The following is a 19,884-nucleotide window of genomic DNA, read 5'->3' as shown; positions in this document are numbered from 1 at the left end:
GACTTCCGGTCTATAAGCAATGACGGGAAGTGATTTTTTTTTTTTTCGGAACTGGGGATTGAACTCAGATCCATGCGTTTGCCTGTCAAGCGCTTATCCTACTGAGCCATCTCCCTGGCCCCTATTTTTCAGTTTTAGAGAACACGAACTCATTTAGATCAGGTCAGGAGTTTTACTTCCCTGTATCACTGGGACCTTTTTAGGTCCAAAAGTCTCATAATAATCCTTAAGGGCATCACCAACCCTTTTCTATCTCTTCTGATCAATAGTTCCTTCAATAGGGAACCATGGGCAAACTTGTTTAATATATTCAAAATATTGACACAAATCCTTAATTTTAACCTTTACTCCTCACTCCTTTAATGCTTTGGTCAAACTTTCTACAAATATCTCATGTTCACTTAATGCCTGTTCCATTGCCAAAGGAAAAGGGAAATGGGGTGCCGTCCGCTTACCAAGGTTCAGATGTTGCAGCAGGCAACTGCCGCACAGGCCTCTTTCACTTTCTCTTTTGTCTTTCTCTCTTGCCGGCTCTCTCCAACAGTTCTGTCACTGTATCTGCCATACCAGGTGCCCCACGTTGGGCACCACTTGTCCTGAACCAGTGGGTCAGTCAACAAAGGTCACCTGGAGGAGAAGCAGGGAATTGAAGAGGGGACAAAGGACAGGAGATGCGAGAAATGGAGACAAGACAGGATTTTGATCAAGTCTCGTTTATTCAGGGGAGGTGCTGGGTATATATAGTGGAGGCATAGGGAAATGACGTGGGCAGGTAAAAGTCGAGAGTAACTAGGCAACCAGGCTATGACAGGAAGTCCCACCTCCTGGGCATAGCAGGAGACTTATGGAAAATAGGTGGGTAAGAACTAGGAACCTAGCTCAGCAGAGGTAGGGGAAGAGGAACCCAGAAACCCATGTGCACTAGGATTAGACGCCTGGAGTTATTGTGCCTCCCACACGTGGGCAACAAAGAAACATCAAGGCCAGCATGAGCTACAAAAAAGACCCTGTTTAAAAAAAAAATCAATCTATCTATCTATCAAATATCTATGCATATTTCTCCTCTGGAGATAAATATATGCCATCCCCTGGCCCCAGTGAGGTTGTCCTAGAACTGTTCAGTAATGCGGGTGGATAATCCTGGAAGGAAGGTAAGCAGTGGAATGGAGTTTAGCTTTGACAGGCTGAGTTCTGAGGCAGCAGCATTGTTTCATTTACTTGTACTGCTTCTTAGGAATTAGAATCAGCATTTAAATGTGGAAAAGGCCAGATGTGGTGCAGGGCTGTAATCCCAACACTCTGGAGACTGAGACAGGAGGATCACTGTGAGTTCATGACCTTCCAGGGCTACATAGTGAGATCCTATCTCAAAAAAAAAAAAAAGAAAGAAAGATAGAAAGAAAGAAAGAAAGAAAGAAAGAAAGAAAGAAAGAAAGAAAGAAAGAAAGAAAGAGAAAGAAAAAAAGAAAATATTGCAAAACACGTACCTTTGGTGCTTCTAAAATTGGAAGATCAGGAATCAGAGAGGCGCCTGTAGACAGGGAGACCATGCCCTGGTTGCCAGGGTTCTTACCACTTAGCCCCAAGTGGCTTCCTTACTGTTCATAGCCCTCTGGGCATGTAAGTCCCTAGGGCGGCCACAGAGCTATTCTGGAGACAGAAGCTTGGGGCCAAGGCTACCCACCAAACAGATTCTGGCCAATGGCCCCTGCATTTCTATAAACTGTAGAAAGCAATTTAAATTTGTTTCCTACTAGTTTTTACTTGCCTTCTGCTATAGTCAGATTTGTAGTGTCAGTTTTTCTCTTTCTGACACACACATATGCACAATACACACACACACACACACACATACACACACACAGAGTTTCATCAGCTAGTGGGGTATTTACATTCATCTATATGTTAGTTACTTTTCTCTCATTGCTGAGACAAAATACCCAACACCCAAAGTGAAAGGGGGAAAGGTTTATTTAGCTCACAGCTTATGGAGGTTTCAGTCTGTAATCCGCTGCCCCAAGGCAGCGGGTCATAGCACAGGGGCAACAGTTCAAGGCAGCAGAGGAGACCAAAATCTGCAAGAACAAAAAAAAAGGTGGAAAGCAAGCCTCTTAATCTCTAGACTGCCCAACCCCAGGTGGGAGAGGCACCCACACCCTCTCTGTGCCCTCCTCTTGTGCAGGCTCAAGGTGTTTACAAAGTGAGGCCCCCTGCTAGTCACTTAGTCAAACATCTTAGAGCAGTAAGGACATGTCCTCTACCTTATAGGATGAACAATTGCTGACTTAGTTACGCTTCTAGACTTCTCAAATTGACACAATATACCAACTATTAAAAAATGCACGTTCTTTCTCTGTCTGTCTGTCTGTCTGTCTGTCTGTCTCTCTCTCTATGTCTCTCTCTGTCTCTGTCTCTGTCTCTGTCTCTTTCTCATCTATCATCTTTATGTTCCTGGCCAGTGCTTCTCAAACCTCAATCTTGCCCAGCCCTCTGGCATTTCTGGGTTCTTTCACCCTCTTGCAAGAGTAGCCCATAAAGGCCTGTGATACAGCTCAGTGGCATAAGTGCCTGCCTGGCAAGCACAAGGTCCCAAGTTCAATCCCCAGTACCAAGAAATGAAGCCCACAAAAGAAGCCCACAAAAATGCTCAGATGAGTATATTTGCACTTGGCAATTTGGCCAGGTTAGAAGAGCAGCCTCACCCTGCATGTACAGAAAGCACTGCACTTAATAGAAGGGATAGAACAAAAAGCCAGAACACATCCACATGAGGTTTCATCCAACTTTGGCCCAGAGGGTAGGAAGTACTGAATCCTCCTTGGCCTCATCCTAATGTGTGTGTGTGTGTGTGTGTGTGTGTGTGTGTGTGGCTGGGGGGGGAGGGCATCAGTGGCAATAATATGCTACTTTTAAAAATCCACTTTAACCTTTTAAATCAACTTCTATCTTCCAATATTTATTTATAAACAAGATAGAATACAAAACATTTTTTCTATGCCTAAGATATAAAGCTTCAAAGCCCCCACACACACACACGCACACACTGGGAATTAAAGCTGGGGCTGTCTCATGCTGAGCTCAAGTTCCACCACTCAGTTACCCATGGCCCACTCTACCCTCTTCGGTGTCTTTGCTTCAGCTTTTTGAAGACCTCCTCTATATATCACATTCTCTTTTGTCTTTTAGATTGAATTTTGCTTTTGGTTCTATAAAGTAACTTCTTTTTATTTAATTTATTTAATTTTTTTATTTTAGGACAGGGTCTACAGGGTGGACAGGGTCTCACAACACAGATTGGACTCATAGTGATTCTCCTTTTCTCAGTCTCCCAAGTGCTGGGATTACAGGCATGTGCCACAACACCCAGTCTTAATTGCTGTCTCAGCATACCCTTGGGGTAGGGGCCAACACTGCACACTGGAGATCAAACCCTGGCTGCTGAGCTCTGCTTAAGCAGGTGCTTTAGTCCCCTGAGCTATCTGGCCCGCCCTTCTATAAAGTAACTTCTTAAATCAGTAGGACATCAAAGTCTACTAATAGGGCTGGGTGTATGTAGCTCAGTAGTAGAGTGCTTGCCTAGAATGCTTGAGGTGCTGGGTCTGATCACTAACACACACAAACACACACACACACACACACACACACACACACACACACACACTACTAAGTCTGTAAAGAATGTTCAAGTACATTTTTCAGATATTTACTGAGACCCAGATGGGATATTCAACACTTACTATAACTTTGGTTTTGCCAAGAACCTTGAGTAGAATGTACCCTTTGTCTGTGTTGTTTTGTCTTCTTGTTGTTCTTTGAGACAGGGTCTTGCTCTGTAGCCCAGGCTGGCTTTGAACTCACAACAATCTGACTTTAGCTTCCCACATACTGGGATTACAGGCATGTGCCCCCACGTTGGGATGGAATATACCTTTTGAAATCAACCACAATTTACCTTCTGGTTACAGGTTTCCTCCCTCAAATTTCCTGAAGTTTCCTCATGGACACATTTCTGTTAGGCGCATGTAGTTGAATTCAATGGTGAGCCGTGAGATTGTCGTAAAGTTTGTATATCTTTTGTTTGCTACTGGTAGGTACCTGATACACTACAGATGGTTTTTATTTTACCTCTTAGAAGTGATGATATGTCTGAAAGCACTTGTAAAAGCTGGTTAACCTGTACAAAATAAAGCTACACACAAGTAAGACTCTACAACCGCAATCATGGATGCCTCCTTGCTGTGTAAACTCTTATGTTCCCTAGGGATATTTGGTCTCTTGGCTGTGTCTTATACGAACTCTGCACACTCCAGCATCCTGTAAGTATGTTGTTAATCATGAAATTAATCTTGAAGTACTTACATATTTACCTTTTCATTTATTTATTTTTTTGAGACGGGTTTTGCTGTGTAGCACAGACTAACCTTGATCTCATATTTAGCTCAGGCTGGCTGAAAACTCATGGTGATCCTCCTGCTTCAGCCTCCTGAGTGCTGGCATTACAGGAATGCACCACCATATCTGGCATCTTGAATTATTCAAATCATATAAGTGAAATTAACTTCTGGAAGAAAAATGTTAACTTTCGGATCTATTAGATTGTTTAAATTTCCGTGGTAGCCAAGTGTGCATGAAAACGCGTGTGCACAGCCTGTTTTTGAATAATTGCCTGCATATCCTGCATATCTTAGGATAGATGCGTGGAGAGCCACGAGGCAGGGCGGCCCCAGCACACCCAGCTGCAGTGGAAACATTCTTTTGCTTCTTAGAACACGCACTGCCTTGGCACCTGTAGTTAGCTTTTCCCTGACTTGCCGTGGTCCTCTCTGCGCTGAGTTCGAGGGCAAGAACTTGCACCAGCTGGCTCTGAAGATTTTCCAGGCGCGCGTCGCCCCGATACCACCAGGGTTTTCCCTCGACCTCCGGAGCTTGGTGAAACAGCTCTTTCGGGTGTCGCCCCGGGAACGCCCCTCCGAGGGTTCCATCCTGAAGAGGCCCTTCCTGGAGAAGCTGATAGACAAGTACTCGGCTCCCGAGGTGACTGGTGGGCCCCCGGGTTGCTTGGGCAGAGCGTGGGTCTCCCAGTCCTTGATGCGCGCTTGCTTTCAGGTGCTCGGGGAGGAGCCTGCAGCCCGGCTGCCAGGAAGCAGGGACATAGCCCGGCCAGAGAGCGGAGCTGCAGACCCGGAGGGAAGGAAGGCGCTCAGCCCCCGTGCGTGGCTCAGAATCGCCGATACTGGGTTTCCTGCCACTATCAAGCTGAGCCTTTCTTCATCTTCTTTTTTTTTTTTTTTTTTTTTTTTTTTGATGTCCGCACTCACTGTCTGCCATTAAAAAAGCATTTATTACGAGTGCCTCACACGGTCAGACGGCTGCAAACATGAGTGGGGAAATCTCACTAAATATATTGCACAAGGACGATTAGAACGTCCGAGTAATAAAAGGAATGAAATTGTCTCCTTACAAGGAGCTAGTGGGTGTCAAGCTCAGGTGCGACCCTGAGGTTCAGGTCCTTTCCTTTCGGCCAGGAAACCTTCAGGAAGCACTACAGAAGAAGAGGCTGAACCCAAACGTCACTTGTGTGTGGTGAAGGGGCGGGTAGAAGGAGACGAACAAGGGAGAAAACAAGTTTATTTTCTGAAGTAGAGAAGATGGATGAGTGATTAAGAATCCTCTTGCATATGCGGGGTATGGTGGCACACACCTGTAATCCCAGTACTCTGGAGGCTGAGGCAGGAAGATTGCCATGAGTTCCAGAGCAGCCTAGGCTACCTGGTGAATTGAGGCCATCCTGAACTGCATAATGTGTCCCTGTCTCAAAAAACCAGAGAGAGAGAGAGAGAGAGAGAGAGAGAGAGAGAGAGAGAGAGAGAGAGATTGCAGTTGAAGTTAGAATCTTAGAAAACTGCATAGATGCAAGGAAAGAAAACGTGATATTTTATGGCAACAGGAAGTGGAGAGAACAATTTTAGTGATGTGTCAAGAATCAGAGTATAGGGGCTGGGGAGATAGCTCAGTAGCATAAGCACTTGCTTGGCAAGCACAAGGTCCTGAGTTCAATCCCTAGTACCACAAAAAAAAGAGAGAGAGAAATCAAGAGTATAGGCAGGTGTGATGGTGCACATGGCAATCCCAGCACGTGTGGCTGAGGTCAGGGGCTCTCAAGCTCAAGGCCAGCCTGAGCTATAGAGTTCGTTGCCACTGGGATTACATTGTCACAAAAGTAAAACAAGACAAACAGAATCAGAAGAGGTGATGAAATGCTGCATGTGATGGTGTGGAGGTGGGGTACACATTGGTGAAGAGCAAATGACAAAGCCTGTGACAGTGTGGAGGTGGGAGCAGTAGAATTTAGCTATGTCTGAATTGATAGGATTGGAAGGGATAGACAGTCTCTCCAAGGAATCTGTGAGAGGGAAATGTTAGCCTTGGGATAGAGAAATAAAAACCCAGGCACATTATAAAGACAAAATTAGTAAGCCTCTTTGCCATATTGATTGAGATTTAAGCACAGTGGCCGATGCATGCAATCCCAGTGACTTGGGAGATGGAGGAAAGATGATCCTAAATTCCAGTACCAGTCTCCAAGTGAAAAGGGCTGGGGATGCAGCTCAGCAGCAGAGCACCTGTCTCATGTGCTAAAGCTCCTGGATTCAGCTGCCAGTACTACAAATAATGATAATTAAATTCAATTTGACACTTGTTACTGGTCAGTCTAGACTGAGAGTATGTAGAAAGTAGATAAACTGAAAATGAGAGACACTGCACTGTCCCTTCTCCCTCCTTCTGTCTCTTTCTTTCCATCTTTTGAAACTGGAACTCACTCTTGTCTAGGCTGGGCTGGAATTCGCTGTTGGCCCAAATTGGCTTCAGACCCTAGCTCCTCCTGACTGCCCCCCAGGCCCCGAGTACTGCCATCCATCCCCATGCCCATACATGGTCTACATTGCAGGTATAGGGAAGGTAGGAAAGTGAGAACAAATCGTGATAGCGGTGGAGACAGACATGGAAGACCAACTCGTGCATTTCCGACACTAGTGCAGGGGCAGTGGTGACCTGTGAGGCCTGCCAACCCTCACTGTCACAACCACACTTAACTTTACTACAAGCCATGGACAGTGTTTCTGTAAACATTAACACCAGGTCTTCCTTTTTAATAAAGAGCAGTCTGACATATTGCTAGAAATATATAAAGCAAAGCTGGGAAATGATTTTCTGTATCCACAACAGATCATATTAGTATTCATTAGCATCTCCCTTACTATGTGTGTAACATTTCTGGCTAAAGCAAACTTACTGTGCTATAAAATGCAGCTTATGTTCATCCTCTTGCTAGCATCCAGAGAGAAGAGGTTGCATTTTTTAAATCCTTATTTCTGTTTTATTTTGGTTAAATAAGATCCAAAAGTGCAGAAAGTGAAGTTTCAGGGGAAGAGTCTGAGAGCAGGGGTCTCAGTGCCTGTTACAAGGACGGACGCGTCATGTAGGAGCAAGTGCAGCCCGCCAGCGGGAGCCCAGAGACCTGTGCCTGTAAGTCCTGTGCGGCCCTCACCCGGTTCTCTAGCTGTGGGCCCCTGAGAAGACTGTGAGTGCCCACTAGGGCCAATGAAGTTGGAGCCCACTGGTCTTGTATTATAATCATTCTGTAATGAGCACTAAAGTGTTCTTTTTGATACTTTATTCTCATTTTAAAAATAAAAAATGCTACCAGGTGTGGTGGCACACATCTGTATTCTAGCACTTGGAAAGCTGAGGCAGGAGGATTGCCCCCAAATTGAGGCCAGTCTGGGCTACATTGTGAGTTCAAGACTAGTCTGAATTATGTGGGCAAGACCTTGTCTCAAAAACAAACAAAAAAAAGAAAAAAAGAAAAACAGAAAGAAAAAGAAAAGGGCTATATTTTCTTACAATCACATATTAGTTTCTTTTTATAAATAAGTTACAAAATTTTATATGAATAAGGTTTTTCACATGAGACAAATCACATAAAATAGTACACTTCACACTCTAAACTCTAATGTATTATGTGTAAAATTGAGGAGTTTGTGTGTGTTTTACTTTATTTTTCTTTTGACCTGGTCTCATTATATAGGCCAGGCTGGCCTCAAACAGACTCACTGTTCTGTTTCAGAATTCTAAATGTGAGAAGTTTTTATTATATAGTAACTGCTCTTTCCCCAGGTTGTTTATTTGTTTGTTTTGTCCAACACAGAGGATTGAAATCAGGGTGTGCTGAGCTATATTCCCAGCCCTTTGTGGTTTTCATTTTGAGACATGGTCTTGCTAAGTTGTCCAGGCTAGGCCTGACTTGTGATCATCCTGCCTCAGCCTCCAAAGTAGTTAGGATTACAGGTATGCACCATCATTCCTGGCCACTTAGGTTTTCTTTCTTCATAATTATTGGAATCTACTTTAATAGAGTATTAGATCTTTTAGGTCAAGTTAATGAAATGCTTCTGATATATAAATGATAAAATGGCCATTGCTTTTTTTCTTTTTTAAGCTACAGGTTGTCAAATTCAATGCCTATTTCTCACTAGGCAAACACTGTACCACTGAGGTACCAAAACTTGTATTTTTAAAGAATGTTCAAGGACCAGCGAGATTACTCAGCAGACTAAGTGCTTGCTTAGGTAAACACAGTCTGGGAGGCTGAAAACAGGAGGATCTCTATGAGCCCGAGCTGTGTAGTGAGACCCTGCGCGCGCATGCGCGCACACACACACACACACACACACACACACACACACACAAATAATAATAATAATAGATAGATAGATAAGTATATCTATCTATTTATCACTTTATCTATCTGTCTGTCTATTCATAGCAGTGCTGATGAATCTACAGCACACATGCCATAGTGGACTTGTTTTTATTATTGGAAGCTCTAAAAGATTTTCCATCACTGGCATAGAAAAACATTTTGGAGGGCCAGCCAAATAGCTCAGCAGATTAAAGCGCCTGCTTAGGCAGATGCAGTGGCCTGGTTCAATCCCCAGCATGCCCCTGGGGGGCACTGAGACTGCAATTGAGACTGGGCATGGTGGCATGCACCTGTAATCCCAGCTTTTTGGGAGGCTGAACACAGGCAGATCACTTACGAGTCTGATCTACATAGTGAGACCCTGTAGACACTGTAGACCCTTACTTAAAAAAAAAAAATTTGGAAGCACACTGATTAGGTGTTTCTTCAATATATATATACACCCTAAAAATGTGATGGTGCTTAAGAGATTATTGAAAGTGTTGGTTGAATTATTGCCCCTTTTTAGAAAAAAAGGAGGACGTGCCTAGGCAGAACACAGTGGCCAGGGTTTGATCCCAGGTGTACTGTGCCAGCCCCAACCCCAGGGTGTGCTGAGAGGGCAATAAGTCTGGGCATGGTGGCCCTTGCCTGTAATCCCAGCACTTGGGAGGCAGAAAACAGGAGAATCACTGAGTCCAGGCTGTATAGTGAGACCCCGTAGACCCTGTAGACCCTGTGTTAAATACATGAAAAATAAAGTAGGAGCTTGCCAGTTCCACATACATTGTGGGAAGGTGTCCAACATGGCAGACAGAAGGGGCTTAAAGTGACCTCTGATCTGCCTGGGAGGGAAAATTTAAAGAGGATTCTGTATTACACCTGTAGGAAAGAAAACATTAAAAGATTCAAGGTTGGATTAAATTAGGAGAATTGGTAAAATGACATCTTTTCTCCTCATTCCAACAGCTGCTGATGCAGTGAAATTAATGGGTCCCCAAGGAACCACCTTGGATGTTTCTGTTATTGGAATTTTAGAGGAAATGTTAAAGAAGTTGTTTATTTCCATCCCACACTTTTTTCTACTTCTAACCATTTTCAACAAGTAATCACAAACTCCCCAACCACCCCCCCCAAAGCAGTCACTGCTAATTTCTTCTGGATTATATATTGGTGAAAGTAAAACAAAGAAAACTACTTGTCCAAAAATTTAAAAATAAAATTTATGCTTATGTCCATTGTTTCTTGGATATGGTTTAATTTAATATGTATATGAGGCAAGAACAAAGAGAGTGACATGGTCTTTCTTTGTAGTGAGGACATTTCAATTTTAATCACTTGGTTCATACCCCCAACTTAGGCCTTTCCATACTTTGGTCTTTTTTCCTCTTTTATTAGCAACTGTTAAGTAGACTGAAGTGTTGGACTTCATGTGAAATTGAGGACATCTCGCTCTTCAGTAAGGGTCTTGATTGGTTTTCTTGTCTTAATCTGGCCTGATTCTTCTCTTCTAGTTTTTTGACTTCTGCCCTTTAAGATAAGCCTTAGTTTCTGCTTCTCTCACTCCATTCTGGTTGGCAAGAACAGGAGGACTATTTGGGGAGGTGATGTGCTGGCCCGGCAGCTAGATGCCCTTGCTTGTGTTTGCCAGGGAAGTGTAGCTCTCGGGGAGTCCACAGCTCATTATCTTCAGGCCGTTACACCATTCTGCATTGATTCAATTTATCAGAAACCACTAGTGTTACAAACCCACAAGTCTGTGACTTACATATTAGTATTATTCTCCTGTAAAATACAATAAGGTTTAAGTAAGCTTATGAAAAAGAGCAAATAATAGTTTACCAGTTTAGTTTGGGAACTTGTCTTGACACACTGGCTAGCAAAGTGTTTTTCACACGATAGCCTGGAAGTGCACATAACTCGTATCCACTCATTGGCAAAATTGTAAACTGCTATGCTACAAGTCTTTAGATGTTTGACATCTTTTTCAACTCTAGGATTTGATGACTCTAAGATATTTTAGTGTGAAAACATCTCTAGAGTAAAAACAGTAAATATACACCTTCCTTCCATGCCTTGTCTTAGGTACAGTTACTATGAACTTGTCAATTATAGATTTGTATTATGTATTTTATTTTAACTTATTTTTTTGGTACTGAGACGTGAACTCAGGACATTGTCCTTGCCAGGTAAGCACTGTGCCACTGAACTGTATCCTCGGCCCCCGTATTATGTATTTTAAATATACCTTTACTCTTCTTTTTAATCTCTCAGGTAAAAATGATAGAAAATCCCAAACTTGCTGCAATTTGTAGACATTATGATTTTTATTATGCTGAACTTGACATTTTGAGGAAGCGCGCCCAGGAGGCTGGTTATGTTCCTCAGAGAGATTCTGAAATTGAGGAGAGTTGCAATGAGGAAGAAAGTCATGGTCCATCGCCTGCTCAATGGTAATGTGATAGTCTAACAACCTAAGCTTTGGTCCTCTGAAAATATTTTCCTATACCGCCATCTAGTCAGTCAGTGAGTCAGTGAGTCAGTGAGTCAGTGAGTCTGTCTGTCTGTCTGTCTGTCTGTCTGTCTGTCTGTCTGTCTGTCTGCTTGCCTGCCTGCCTGCCTGTTTAGAGACAGAGTCTTACTGTGTTTTCTGGGTCACCTTGAATTTCTGGGCTTAAATGAAGGGTCTTCATTTGGCAGTGGCACAGTGTCTACCTGGCAAGTGCCAGGTCCTGAGTTCTTGGTACCCCCCAAAAAAAGTTAGCATAAAATACATAATACAAATCTATAATTGCCAAATTCATAGTAACCATACCTAACCTCCTGCCTCATTTATCACCATTTTTTTTTCTGAAATCCTTCCAAATTGTCCTAAAACATATAATCCAGAATGAGCTACTAAAATCTCCACTTTAAATAATTAAATCACCTGGCCTATAATCCCCACACTGAGGAGGCTGAGGCAGGAGGATTGCTGTGAGTTTAAGGTCAGTCTGGGCTATACAGTGACTTCAAGGCCAGCCTAGAAGACATAGCAAAATCCTGTCTCAAAAACAAAAACCTTAAATTGTTGCTTATTTTCTTATTTATGGTGCCATTTAACCATAGGCAAGATCCATACTCTTGAATGTTTCATATTGTTTTCCTTCCTCCTAGTGAAGTCTACTACCTGGGGGATGATTAAAATAGTATTTATTTAATTTTTCAGAGGCTACTAGTAAGAATCATAAATAATCAAATGATTAAAATCAAATGATCACTTGAGCATTTTGAAACGTGAAGTAGATTTCATTTGGTGCTTATATTCTAGGGAATTCAAAATATGGATGTGAGGCTGGGAATAGCTCAGTAGAATAAGCGCATTCCAGGCAAGCACAAGGTCCTGAGTTCAATCCCAGTGTGAAAAAAAAAAGAAAATAAATTTAAATTGCTTTTATAGATTTTTTAAAAGTTTATAACAAATTTCTGCAGATCTACAATATTTTCACTGATTTGTTTTTCCCCTGATTTCAGTATTCCTGTGTCCAGAACAGCTGACACCATCACAGGCCTGAAGGCCTATGTCTGAGAGATGGTTTTTATTTTTGGGATTCTGGGGAACAATCCAGGGCCTCACACATGCTAGGCCAATGCTCTACCCTGATCCATACCTTCAGCCTGATTGTTGTTTATTTAAGCAATATTTTGTCATCATTTTATTGTTGTTGAGGGGTAGGAATTCACTAACTTTGGTGTCTCTGGCTATTGGATGATTGACTGATTGATTGATGGTAAGGTTAGGACCTGGGGCCTTATGCATGCTAGGCAATCACAATTTGGGATGAGTTGTAAAAACTGAAGAGACTGTGTGATGGCAGTATCAGCAGTACTTAATAAAAATTAGGGAAGAGTGATAAAAGAATAATTTTTTCAGAATTCCATAATGGGAAATGTAGATGTTTGTTTTTAAAGATATTGGGTGCTGGTAGGTATGGTTTTATCCACTCTCATGACACGCTTTTAAATTACCTCAGGATCATCGAAATTATGTGTCTCATTAGCACAAGTTGTGATGCACACTTCACATGTGACCTGGAAGCAGCCACACAACTTTTTCAGCCACTGGGAAAATGTCTTCTGCTCTGAGCAGCTGAGCAAGCTGTCAAAGTAGCGATTATTTTGGTTGTTGGTGGTTTTATCTCCGGAGCAGAACCATGAAACCTTTCTTTCCTGACTTGTCTCTGCCCACGTCTGCCCATCCTGCTGGGTCCCAGGAAGCCTGTGATGACTGCGTTCTCCCCTCCTCATGCCCCCACCCCCAGTTTTCTCTCTGCTAGAGCTCCATTTCCAAGCTGTAGGATGAACGAACAGGACTTTGTACAGGTCTGGCCAGCTGCCTTCAAAGCCCTGATTGCTTGTGCTGTGAAATGCTGCTGTGTCCCCTTTACAGATTAAGAATTAGAGCCACAGAAGCAAGAGGCTGGCTCCAAGGCAGGGTGGCATGGCAGGGGGACACAGCAGAGGAGAGACCGTTGGTGACTTGGCAGGCGGGGGGCAGCGCGGGATGAAGCCAACAGGGGATCTATATCATCAGGCAACACCCTGTGAGCCGTGTCTGCCCAGCAGGCTTCTCCCAACTTCACACCCAGCTCTGAACCCATCCATTCACTACTGCAATGATGAGCAACACACATGCATGGTCAAGTCACCTCCCAAAAGCCCCTACTATAGCACATGAGGCATGATCCATAACATTTGCATTTAAAATGACATTCTTCCTCCCAAAGGCCTGTAGAGTACCTTCAGAGGAGGTTTGAAGCTCAACAATACAAGTTGAAAGTGCAGAAGCAGTTGGTAAGTAAAATACCAAATAGGAGCATCTTCAGAACTTCCTAATAATTTTCTTTCTTTACAGCAGCTATTCATGGACCCTTAAGTCAAGGTTCCCTCTACTAGAAGGAGAAGACTACCCACCTACTAGGCCTCAGGTTTTTATGCTAAAGAAGAATAATGAGAATAGGCTCAAATTAGAGTGGGAGAAGCCCAATTTTATCCCTGCTTTGTGACCACAGACAGTTCATGATCCTTTCTGAGCCTCTTTCCTTTTCTCTATTTATTTATTTGCATTTTATTATTTTTTTACGTGTTTAGTACAGGGTCTCACTATATAGATCAGACTCATAGTGATCCTCCTGTTTCCAGCCTCCCAGGCACTGGGATTATAGGCACACACTACCACACCCAGTCTCAATCCCAGTCTCAGTGCATCCTGGGGTTGGGGTGGGCACAGCACTCCAAGGTTCGAACCTGGTCCGTACGTCTGCCTAAGCAGGTGCTTTAGTCTGCTGAGCTATCTGGCCGGCCCTTCCTTTTCTCTAAATGACAATTTTGTAGTAGATGAGCTTCATAATCCCTTCTGTGCTACAGTGCTTGATTCTGTTTATTTTAACAAGAATCTTCTACACATTTAGAAAAAATGTGTAGAACATGATGTGGCAGCACATGCCTTAATCCCAGCACTTGGGAAGCTGAGGCAGGAGGATCATTGTGAGTTCGAGATGAGCCTGGGCTACAAAGTGAGTTCAAGGCCAGCCTGAACTGCATAGCAAAACCCTGTTTCAAAAAGATAATCAGTCAATCAATTTCAAAAAAAAAATTCAATATCCATTGTACCTTACTACTTGAATCCTTACCTAGGAGTATTGACTCAGAATTCTGGAGCTAAGACAGGCTGCTACATATCCCATGTGTATCTGTCTTGCTTTGACCTGATAATGAATGTAGTCTATCTACTAGGGTCTTTGTCCATCTTCTGCTGAGCCAAATCACAGGACCACAGGTCCGAGGAGCCACAGAGAAGAGCCTTGTTCCCGGGAGCTGCTGTGTAGGAGGAAGGAGATGAAGGACCAGGTTAGAAGCGGTGTGGCTGTGGTGCCGTCCTTTGCACTGTGCTGGGAGTTGCTTCTGTGCTCAGGGGGTGCCCAAGAGGGGCCATTGCACTCTATTTTCACAGGAAGAGCCTGCCAGGTGTTTCCAGGGACACAGAATTATGTATTTCACTGTGCACAGAGTGCAGCGCTGCTATGTCCATAACACTTTTTTCCCTTGGATTAATACGGGAACTGTCCATCATTAACTTATTGGGACTTTTATTAGTTCCCTGGGACTGCTGTAAAACAAAGCGCTGCCAGCAGGGAGGCTTAAAAACAACAGAAATATATCACCTTCTGGCTCTGGAGGCCAGATGTCCCTCGCATTGGCAGTTACATCCCCTGAAACCACAGGGGCTTCCTGCTTTCCTCTTCCTGACCTCCTGTGATGCTGCAGTCAGTGGATGGCTGGCTGGCTTGGCTTGCAGCTACACAATTGTAATCTCTGCTTTTGCCACACAGCTGCCCTCCTTCCCACCCTGTCTCTATCTTACTGTGGCTGTCTTCTTAAAAGAGCACCAGTCATTTGAACTGGGACCACTGTATATGTATGAACTCATGTAACCAATTCCATCTGCAGAGACAATGTAGGGCAATGTAGGGCAGTGTGCCCAAGTAGGGCACATTCGGAGATACAGAGAGGGTAGCCTTGGAGAGGAAAACATTCACCTTAAACAGGACTGTTGTTCAAGCGGACGTGTAAAGAGACTGTACCTTGGTACCACATTGGGATTTATGTGTTCCTGAGACCTGTACCCCGCAATGCACCCCTCAGACTGTGTGCAGTGTCATGGCCTAGAGCAAGCACATGGTCATCTTTAAGAACCGCAAGTGTTCTGATGCTTGTTTTATATTGTGCATTATAAAAATCATAGGTTATAGGGAGATTACTATTGTTAGGTTGTTTGCACACATTTAAATTTCTTGGATTGGGTTTGCTTTTCAGGAATATTGGAAGCAGTTAGAGGAAATACACCAGCAGTACCACGATGATGTGAAGGAGATGAGGAGGAAGATGGAGAGAGAGCTGGAGGTAATTCTCTCTCCTAGAGGACACATTGCTCTGGCAGCCTACAGCTGGTGACACGAGAGGGTGTTACAGTAACGACCATGGAAGGGGCCAAGTGGGGCTTGTGGGGGCTGGTAGAGGGTGCTGAGCATGTTCCCAGGTGCAATCTGCAGCATCTCCTGCTTCTAACAAAGAAAGTCGTGATTTTACAGAAAAAGTATGATTTTTATCATAGAAATAAACAAGCAGGCTTCTTTTGTAGCAGAAAAGCTATTAGACCTCATAAAAACTTAATTTTTTAAGGTTTCCTGGAGATTAAGCATGATGATGGGGGTATCTGAGAATCTCAGAAATTGTGTATATACACGCATGTGTGTGTGTGCAAATCCTGCTGGAGATTAAGCCCCAGCCCTTTTTAAAATTTTGAAGCAGGGTCCTGCTAAATTGCTAATTGCCTGGGCTTGGCTTGAATTTGCAATCCCTTTGTCTCAGTCTTCCAGAGTGCTGGGACTACAGGTGTGTGCCACTGCTCAGCTAAGACTGGATATTATTAAAAATACTTATTGATTGGCTTGTTTGTGATTAGTAGTATTAACCGAGCAGTTGCTGTAAAGCAGAACAGGCTTGGATACCAAAAGTCCAAACTGAGTCTGCACTCGTGCCTATAAGTGTGGGGGAAGAGAATAGAATTTGTTGAATTCAACTATGCAGGGTAAGGTTCTAAAATCTATGCAGTCAAGGGCCTGCCAGGCAGCTTAGCAGACTAAAGTACTTGCTTAGGCAGGCGCAGTGACTGGGGTTTGATCCTCCGCATGCTGTGCCAGCCCTGCCCCCAGGGCGAGGTGAGACAGCACCTGAGACTGGGTGTGGTTGTGGGCATCTCTAATCCCAGCACTTGGGAAGCTGAAAACAGGAGGATCACTGCAAGTCCAATCTGTGTAGTGAGACCCTGTAGACCCTATAGACCTGTACAAAATAAAATAAAATAAAATCTATGCAGTCAAATGTGGCACAAAAATGTTTAGGCCAATGACAGCCCATAGATAGAGGATGGTTCCATGAGATTGCACCTTGTAGTGAGGTCACAGCCATCTCAGGTTGAGTCAGTGCACCCTACATGGTTTCCTAGTGACTCATTTTTCAGGACATATCCCTGTTAAGTGATGAAAGATGGGACAAGGCAAAATCTAAAAGCAGCAGAGCTTATTCTTGAAAATCCAAAGAGGTGGCACATTGGAAATTCATTGTGGCTCTTGGGAAGGTCTCTAGAATTATGGCAGATGGCTGTTTCTTTGGAGCCTGCTCCTCCAACACTAGAAAAGCCCTTAGAGCCCAGAGTGCTCCCCTGTCCTCCTCCTCTCACTCCTCCTTCACCTCTTCCTCCTCCTGTCTCTGGCCTTGAGGCTGCACATGCACTGAGCACACCTGCCTCACCACTGGTGCTGCCCCCTCCTCCCACCTTCCCCTCCAGCCCTGAGTGCATATACATAAGTGAACACATGGTATGATTCAGCTGTACATACCAGGCTCTGAACTGGAGCATTCACACATTCCTTCTGTTTATCCCCCCACTGAGGAATTAAGGGATGCCCTCAAAATCACATGGACATTACAAAGCAACTAAATATTTAAATATCTGACTCTGAGACCTTTGTTTTTTCTAACAGATGTTGTGCTGTGTGTACATGGTTAGAAAGCTAAGGCCTGCATTTGAACAACTATAGAACAAGACTGACTGTAGGTATGTTAGTTACCAAAGATGAGAGTAAGATGAGGAGTAAGATGAGTAAGATGAGGAGTATGATGGAAGAGGGACAAGCCTAATTTGGATCAGAGAGAAGTGGAATTTATTTGTTTCAATTAATTATTGCTGTTTTGAAACAGGGTCTCTGTATAGTTAAGCCTGGCCTTGAACTCACTATGTGGCCCAGGCAAGTGTTGAACTCATGGCTATTCTCCTGACTCAGCCACCTGAGGGCTGGGATTACAGGCATGTCCCACCATAGCTGGCAAGAGTAGAATGTAGAGAGGGCAAACTAAGGGGGCATTCTGGAAGAAACATGCCAAGCTTCCAGTGAGCATGGATGTTCTAGGAGTGCCCCAGCCAGCCCCGGGTGGCTTGGGGGATGGTTCTCAGAGAGGATAGTGGGAGATGATGGGGAGTCTTGCACCATCAGCAGTAGACTGAGTCTAGGAAACATGGACAGCAAACTTTTCTTGCTTTCTTTTGGGGGACTATGCCGGGAGTTGAAGCCAGAGCCTCATGCATGGTAGGCCAGCGCTGGATAGCAGTCAGTCCTAGAAAGACTCTGAAAGAAACAGTAGAGGAGTTCTGAGGCAGACACAGAGATAAGTCACAAAGAAGGCTATAGTGTGTGTGTGTGTGAGAGAGAGAGAGAGAGAGAGAGAGAGAGAGAGAGAGAGAGTTGCCATCATCTGCTAGGGCCTAAGATTTGGGAGGAAGGAGGGAGAGATCAAGAGTGAGAGTGAGCAGGAGTGGGAGAAGGAGAGGTAGAGGGAGAGGAAGAGGGGGAGGGGAGGAAGAGGGAAAAGGAGATTACTGACACCATTCATTCCCATTGTTCCTGGTCAGCCAGCAGGGGGAGGCATCTCCTCTTCAGACCCACTCACCAGACCTATTGAAACCTAGCCAAGCACAGAAAGTAGCCTTTGCAAGCCAGGAAGAAGGGACAGGACAGGGGGAGTGGAAAGGCAAGATGAGACATCAGGAAAGAAAGAATAGAAAGATAAAGTAGAAACAAAAGCTTTTGTAAATAAGAAGGGGAAGAGAGGTTGAAGGGAGGGCAGGAGAAGCAAGATATCTCATGTATAGGTACAGATTTCACAAGATGAATGTGACCAATATGTACGTCTAAAGTGCACCAGTAAGGTAAAAACAAAGCAAAACAAACAAACAAACCTTGAGCTAGGAAGAACTAATCTTGTTGACTGTGAATACTATGTTTTATAGGCGAGCTCCCGGATCAGTCACAAGACCTATCTGGTGGAGAAGAGTTCCCTGCCTGGTGGACAAGATGCTCCTGAGGGGGACACTCCTGTGCAGGTAGGCAAGGCAGCTGCCCACCTACTGGTCCTGGTGATCTGATAAGAAGCTCACAAGCCTTTGTGTATCAGTTTTTTCCTGTATTCTTCCTGCCTCTCCTCCCATGTCGTCCCTTAGGCAACTACACACCTGCAGTGTTCCTTCATTAGATTAGTTTGCATTGTCCATTGGGGCAGTATATACCTGCCTCTCCTTTTTGTCCCCAGGGGTTTGAACCTAGGGCCTCACCCATGCTAGGCAAGTGCACTACCCCATCCATTTTCATTTTATTTTGACATAGGATCTTGCCACAGTGTGCAGGCTAGCCTCAAATGTGGAATCCTTCTGTCCCAACCTCCCAAATAGCACCTGGTTGGCCTATTTAACTTCTCAGGAGAATGCCAGATAGGTTTGCAAAGCATCTGTACTGCACCACATTCCCCCAGTTCTGCCGGACGGCTACTCTCTCTGGAGCTCTGTGCTTTCCGGGGCTGTGTCTGCCAAGCTCCAGCTGCCTTAGCATCCCTCATTCCCTGTTGTGTCATCTTTTTCTAATTTTCTAATTTTAAAAAAATTTTTATGTATTTCATACAAGGCCTACAGGGTCTACAAGGTCTCACTATGTAGACTGGACTCATAGTGATTCTCCTGTTTTCAGCCTCCCAAGAGCTGGGATTACAGGCGTGTGCCACAACGCCCAGTCTCAATTGCCATCTCAGCACAACCCAGGGGTGGGGCCGGCACAGCACACTGGGATCGAACCCCAGCCCCTGTGTTCTGCTTAAGCAGGTGCTTTAGTCTGCTGAGCTATCTGGCCAGTCCTGCTTTGCCATATTGACTCATGGGGTCTGCCAGGCTCTGCAGGGTCCCCAGACCCACACTGGGACTCTCAGACTCTGAAACAGAGGCTGGACCACTAATCCTCTAGGATTCATTTCCCCCTTTCCAGGGGCCTCTATTTTTCATTCTGGTTGTCTAATGAATTAAATGCCATTGCTTCTATATTGGATGTGGCTGTATTAGGTCGGGGAGTAACTTTGGCCCCTGGTACTGTCTAGTCTGGAGGTAGAAGCCTGTAGTGCCTGCTTCTCAGGAGGCTGAGAGCGGAGTCCCACTTTGGACCCTGGAGTCGGAGGGGATCTAAGAGGTGACTTTCCTGCTCTGGGCCTTTGGTGGCTCC

General features: G+C 44.3%; 1 protein-coding gene across 3 annotated transcripts in view; it reads left to right on the top strand.

Moving 5' to 3' along the window:
* The window catches only part of Nek5 (NIMA related kinase 5), a 47,489-nt gene that overhangs the window by 9,928 nt on the left and 17,677 nt on the right, over positions 1-19,884 (top strand). For all 3 annotated transcript variants that reach the window (XM_023717266.1, XM_023717268.1, XM_023717267.1), the window contains exons 5-13: positions 4,262-4,316; positions 4,834-5,034; positions 5,107-5,209; positions 7,397-7,527; positions 11,018-11,196; positions 13,510-13,576; positions 14,519-14,632; positions 15,599-15,685; positions 18,633-18,725. In XM_023717266.1, coding sequence (XP_023573034.1) covers positions 4,262-4,316; positions 4,834-5,034; positions 5,107-5,209; positions 7,397-7,527; positions 11,018-11,196; positions 13,510-13,576; positions 14,519-14,632; positions 15,599-15,685; positions 18,633-18,725 — 1,030 coding nt within the window. The remainder of the gene's footprint in view (positions 1-4,261; positions 4,317-4,833; positions 5,035-5,106; positions 5,210-7,396; positions 7,528-11,017; positions 11,197-13,509; positions 13,577-14,518; positions 14,633-15,598; positions 15,686-18,632; positions 18,726-19,884) is intronic.

Source organism: Octodon degus, unplaced genomic scaffold (genome assembly GCF_000260255.1).
Source record: "Octodon degus isolate 3935 unplaced genomic scaffold, OctDeg1.0 scaffold00051, whole genome shotgun sequence".
NCBI classification, from domain to species: Eukaryota; Metazoa; Chordata; class Mammalia; order Rodentia; family Octodontidae; genus Octodon; species Octodon degus.
Note: the sequence above shows the minus strand (reverse complement) of the source record. Positions and strands in the feature narration are given on the sequence as shown.